This window comes from Mizuhopecten yessoensis, unplaced genomic scaffold (assembly GCF_002113885.1).
Source record: "Mizuhopecten yessoensis strain PY_sf001 unplaced genomic scaffold, ASM211388v2 scaffold11101, whole genome shotgun sequence".
In the NCBI taxonomy this organism is placed as follows: Eukaryota; Metazoa; Mollusca; class Bivalvia; order Pectinida; family Pectinidae; genus Mizuhopecten; species Mizuhopecten yessoensis.
The window spans coordinates 788432-794222 of record NW_018408880.1 but is presented as its reverse complement, the minus strand read 5'-3'; the positions used below and the strand labels follow the sequence as shown (position 1 = coordinate 794222).

The following is a 5791-nucleotide window of genomic DNA, read 5'->3' as shown; positions in this document are numbered from 1 at the left end:
TGGAGGAATTAAGTCATCAAACTAAAGTGTTGGAGGAATTAAGTCATCGAACTAAAGTGTTGGGGGAATAAAGTCATCAAACTAAAGTGATGGAGGAATTAAGTCATCAAACTAAAGTGTTGGAGGAATTAAGTCATCAAACTAAAGTGATGGAGGAATTAAGTCATCAAACTGAAGTGTTGGAGGAATTAAGTCAACAAACTAAAGTGTTGGGGGAATAAAGTCATCAAACTAAAGTGATGGAGGAATTAAGTCATCAAACTTAAGTGTTGGGGGAATTAAGTCATCGAACTAAAGTGTTGGAGGAATTAAGTCATCAAACTAAAGTGTTGGAGGAATTTAGTCATCAAACAAAAGTGTTGGAGGAATTTAGTCATCAAACTAAAGTGATGGAGGAATTAAGTCATCAAACTGAAGTGTTGGAGGAATTAAGTCATCAAACTTAAGTGTTGGAGTAATTATGTCATCAATCTAAAGTGTTGGAGGAATAAAGTCATAAAAGTAAAGTGTTGGGGGAATTAAGTCATCAAACTAAAGTGTTTGAGGAATTAAGTCATCAAACTAAAAAGTTTTGGGAATTAAGTCATCAAACTAAAGTGATGGAGGAATTAAGTCATCAAACTAAAGTGTTGGAGGAATTAAGTCATCAAACTAAAGTGATGGAGGAATTAAGTCATCAAACAAAAGTGTTGGGGGAATAAAGTCATCAAAATAGCATGATGGAGGAATTAAGTCATCAAACTAAAGTGTTGGAGGAATTAAGTCATCAAACTAAAGTGTTGGAGGAATTAAGTCATCAAACTGAAGTGTTGGAGGAATTAAGTCATCAAACTTGAGTGTTTGAGGAATTATGTCATCAATCTAAAGTGTTGGAGGAATTAAGTCATCAAACTGAAGTGTTGGAGGAATTAAGTCATCAAACTATAGTGATTGAGGAATTAAGTCATCAAACTAAAGTGTTGGAGGAATTAAGTCATCAAACTTAAGTGTTGGAGGAATTAAGTCATCAAACTAAAGTGTTGGAGGAATTAAGTCATCAAACTTAAGTGTTGGAGGAATTAAGTCATCAAACTAAAGTGATGGAGGAATTAAGTCATCAAACTGAAGTGTTGGAGGAATTAAGTCATCAAACTTAAGTGTTGGAGGAATTATGTCATCAAACTAAAGTGTTGGGGGAATTTAGTCGTCAAAATAGCATGATCGTCAATTTGCTTGATAAAGGATCTAAAAGTCGTCAAAATAGCATGATTGAGGAACGTAGTCGTTAAATTAGCATGATGTAGGAATTAAGACGTCAAAAAAGCATGATTGAGGATAAGACGTCAAAATAGCAAATTATTTGGTAAACAATACTGCATTTGATATTATTTGGTTTCCAATTTGCAAGTAAAAATCTATCGAATTATCCGAACAAGATTTTAAAGAAATGTTTTCCTCACCGACTATACGTTAAATTATAGGACATTCGTATAAGTTTACAGCGTATTCATATTTTTGTCTGTAAAACTGATTGACATTTAACCTTGTATTGTAAGGGGACTCCCAAACATACGAAAGTGTTAAATTTTCAATATTTATACGAATTATCTCCACTGAAACAGTTTAATTGATTTTTTAAAAAAATGTGTACAGTAACACTTGGAAACGTGCAATGCATTTTCAAAGTTACATATGTTACAGCTAGTATATAAAGACGGCCCTTTACAAGTAGGGACAAATTCAATCGCCATAACTCGGTCTTTCGTCGATGGCTCGGACTCCGAGCTTTGACGGAACTGGCCAAGTTTCGTGATTAGATAATATATTATTTTTTGAAATCTGTTCTCCATATTTGGCACTAAATAACTAACATTGTCGATTAGCCGTAAAACAAGATGAATACATATATACTTATATTTATCAATATGTCTATAGCTATTTACAGTGTGTATAAGCAGCGGGTTAAGGTTGGCATTCATATTGCCTATAAATGCTCACTAAAAGCAATTCAATATTTATATTTACCATTTTGGAATCTGTTAATCTCACAGAAAATCTAATTACAATTATCATTATTCCTCACTTGGTTCAAATAATGTATTTATCGTATAAATAGAACAGCCATCTGTCTAGGAAGGATGAAAGCCAATATGAACGTCATACGAATGTGATAGAGTGATACATTGGCAATGTACTGTAAAAGTACTTATTTTAGAGGGAGTCTTATTTTAGCGGTTTTCGCGTTTTAATTTTTTCGTTGAATTATGATTGCGACATTTGAAGCTCCTGCATATTATTTTCTCTTGCATATTTTCGGGGTTTGCAAATTCCTCAGTACGCTATTGTGTTAAAATTTCGATGATGAGCGCTAAAGTTTAAGTGCACTAAAATAAGTATATTTACAATATATGAACAAGAATTGTCAACTGAAAGCATATCAATGATTCAGTGAGATAATTATACTCACTTCCTTGTCCACCCAGCTGTACGGTACCTGCGGGTGCATGTCCTCCTTCGGCTGCAAATAATATTAATGTTCATAAGAAAGTGACCACAACAGAAACACACAAGAGCATCATTAAACACGTACCTCAAATTTTAATCAATGCGCACGAATGACAGCAGAAGACAACGAGGAGATGACCAAACGAATTTAAAGGAACAACAAGCTAGATGAATAAATACTGTCTATATAATGATTAAATCAGACAAATTGTGCAACAATGACAATAAAAAAGGAGAAACTATTCCAGCGTCTAAACATACATTATTGTAATATAACATATATACACGAAAGACATCGTATATCACAGCGTCACAAGTACATAAATAGTGAAGAATGAATTTCTTTCAAAATATCACTAAAGTGGATTCCCCGTCATACTTACACAGTTGATGACGTAATCAGGTACGGACGTGTCATAGTATCCCTCTAAACTGTTCCATATAAATGGCTTATAACCCTCTCTGAAATGATTAAAAAGGTTACAAAACACTTAGTGTGGATATTTAACAGAAACGATTTAAAAGCGTTATGGGTAATTTTCAGCTCATAAAAAGTAAATAAAATACCAACTTAAAATGTATCTACATAATGTACCAATTTCTTTTTTCAACATCATATTTGTTAATTGGCTATCTTTCCTGGTGCAGAATATTTTCATTGCACATGAGTGGATGCCCCACCATAGCAACAAAATTGCGGTGCTATGCAGAATTAGCGTATATATGGTATTTTTGGACAGTCACAAATGTAGCATGCAGAAATGAAATTCTCCGTATGTGACAACCAAAAATTCTTTCCTTCAAATTACCACGGGTATGACAATGTTTAAGCATTCCAAAAGCACACAATCGACGATATTCGTGCATTTTATTGGGGAAAATGCGGGTTTATATCTATTTTGGTTACGCCATATCTCCTACACCAGTTGTCGAATAAATTTGAAATTTCATATTTGCGTTCTTCATTTTTCCCAGATTACGAATATAACAACCAATTCTAAATCCCTGACGATGCCGGAAATGACCCTTAATGACCCCTTGTCATTTACTTGTATATTTTTATCAACCCACCACGCAGATATCGATTAATCGATTGACCATAAAAAGCGACTTGAAAAAAACACCAACAGATAACTTAGACACCTGTGTTTGATTATCTTCCTTGATTTAGAACAGTATACAATCTATATGCTTATCATTTAATCCCTCGATCACATATTTGCAACCCAATAGGATGACGTTTACATCGCGACAAGATGACGTTTACATCATAATGAGATAACGTGACACCAAAGTAACCGGAATTCAATGACTATAGCTCTACTCTCAGACAACGAAACGCGTGCATCTCGACCACCGATATATTAACTAACTCGTTACATAAATATTATAAAGATCATATAATTGTTGTGAAATATCTACTTGGATAATGTTTTCTATGGCCTGATGTTTTCTTCATAAATAATGTTATTTCTAATGTAGCGGAACTGGACTGGGTAGATTGCGGCGACCAGGTAGCTCAGTTGGTATAGCGTCCGTCTAGAGTTCGGAGGGTCCCGGGTTCGGACCCCGAACTGGCCGTGCTTTTTTCGTCTTCGGTTACAGTGATGCCTGTGACCAACCCCTGTTTCAAGCATTTGGTGTATGCTTGGCAAGGGTATACCGGAACCTGGGTTGAAAATAGTTGTGTCTTCGGGAGCGAAGACTTACAAAAAGGAGGTAGGAAGGTAGCGGAACTTGACTGGGTCGATCGTCGGCGACCAGGTAGCTCAATCGGTAGAGCGTCCGTATATAGATTTTGGAGGGTACTGGGTTCGAACCCTGGTCTGGCCGTGCATTTCCATTCTCCTGTCACACTAGCATATAGTAACAGCACAAATAGTGTTTATATTGGCGAGAGAAGGATATTTGATATTGCAACACCTTTCAAAATATCGAGAGGAAATATCCACACACATCATTGGTCGAGTGGTTAACACTCCGGTCTTCCAAGCAGGCGGCCGGGGTTCGATCCCTGATAAGGCAGCTCCTGCGAATTCCTCAAAATTGTATCGATTAATATATATGCTAATTGTATTAACTGTATAAAATTGTATATCTATGTACTGTAAGGCGCTTTAGAGTGGCTTATGTTAGCTAGATAGGGCGCTATATCAATTGTTTTATATTTATCAAATCATTTTAACAAAATATATAAGTCTATTCAGGATCCCTGTCAAAATGCAGGAAAATTCGTAGACACAGTAACCTCCCTTTAATTTCTTTTTCGGTGTATAACTGTCCGTGTAGCACCACTGGGTCATGGTAAACCGATGTGCGGGCAGCTCAGTTGGTTAGAGCGATTGTATCATGATTGAAGGTCAAGGATTCGAATCATATTCTGACATTTTTAAAATTATTATCACTATTGTTGATTCTTTCTAGATTCTTTCAAAGTTCCTTTTCATAAAAAATACACAGGGTAAGGTGTTTTTTTCAGAAATAATAAGTTAATGCTTTAGTTCTGACAGAAAAACGACAGAAAAAAATGCGTAGTTAGTGGTGTGGGGGTCCTTAAGCTTTCATTTGCGCTACAGGAATGACTTACTTCGGTGGCGCTCTAGGGATCTTGACACGTTCCTTCTCAATCCCATCCTTCACCCGCTTGAGCTGGACCTTGTACGTGTCCCGCAGGGGCATCCTGACGAATCTAGGGAGAGAAAACAAAACATCATATATACGACGTAAAAAGATCCATGACATTTATTTTGAGTGTGAACTCATATAGTGATTTGCGTGACGTCATAAAAGTCATTATGTATGACATCATATTTCCCCACACTCCCATCTTCGACAGAATTATCTCCCGATATACCTGTTCAAGATTTCTCTGCCTCACCCAGCGTGTGAGATTGTTTTCTCTTACCCTGGACAGGTGTATCCGCATTTTTACCGGTGTGAGATTTCTTTTTCTCCCACACCTGACAGATTTATCTCCCGTTTTGCTGGTGCTAGATTTATCTTTCTCCGCCCTAGGGTTGAGACGGGGGGATTCCCCTATTCATAACAATGGCAATACAATGACGTCACGTCAACAATCCATCAACAAATTGCCTGTATGTGTTTTGGGTCCATGTTTACCTTTATTTCACATTAAAATTCTGTTAGATATGGGAGAAAAATAATCAATCGCTACTGGTTGTGTAAGATAGAGAAGTCTCAACCCTCGGACTAAGATTTTTTGTCCAGAACTCGGCAAGCCTCGTTCTGGACAAAACATCTTAGTCCTCGGGTTGAGATTTCTCTATCTTACACAACCAGTAGCGAT

The 5791-nt window shown here is 36.5% G+C and overlaps 1 protein-coding gene across 3 annotated transcripts in view; it reads right to left on the bottom strand.

The window, feature by feature from the left end:
• Positions 1–5791, bottom strand: part of LOC110465830 — a 40322-nt gene that overhangs the window by 18483 nt on the left and 16048 nt on the right. For all 3 annotated transcript variants that reach the window (XM_021521939.1, XM_021521938.1, XM_021521940.1), the window contains exons 2-4: positions 5072–5173; positions 2868–2946; positions 2447–2497 (exon numbers count right to left, since the gene is read on the bottom strand). In XM_021521939.1, coding sequence (XP_021377614.1) covers positions 2447–2497; positions 2868–2946; positions 5072–5163 — 222 coding nt within the window. In that variant the 5' untranslated portion in view covers positions 5164–5173. The remainder of the gene's footprint in view (positions 1–2446; positions 2498–2867; positions 2947–5071; positions 5174–5791) is intronic.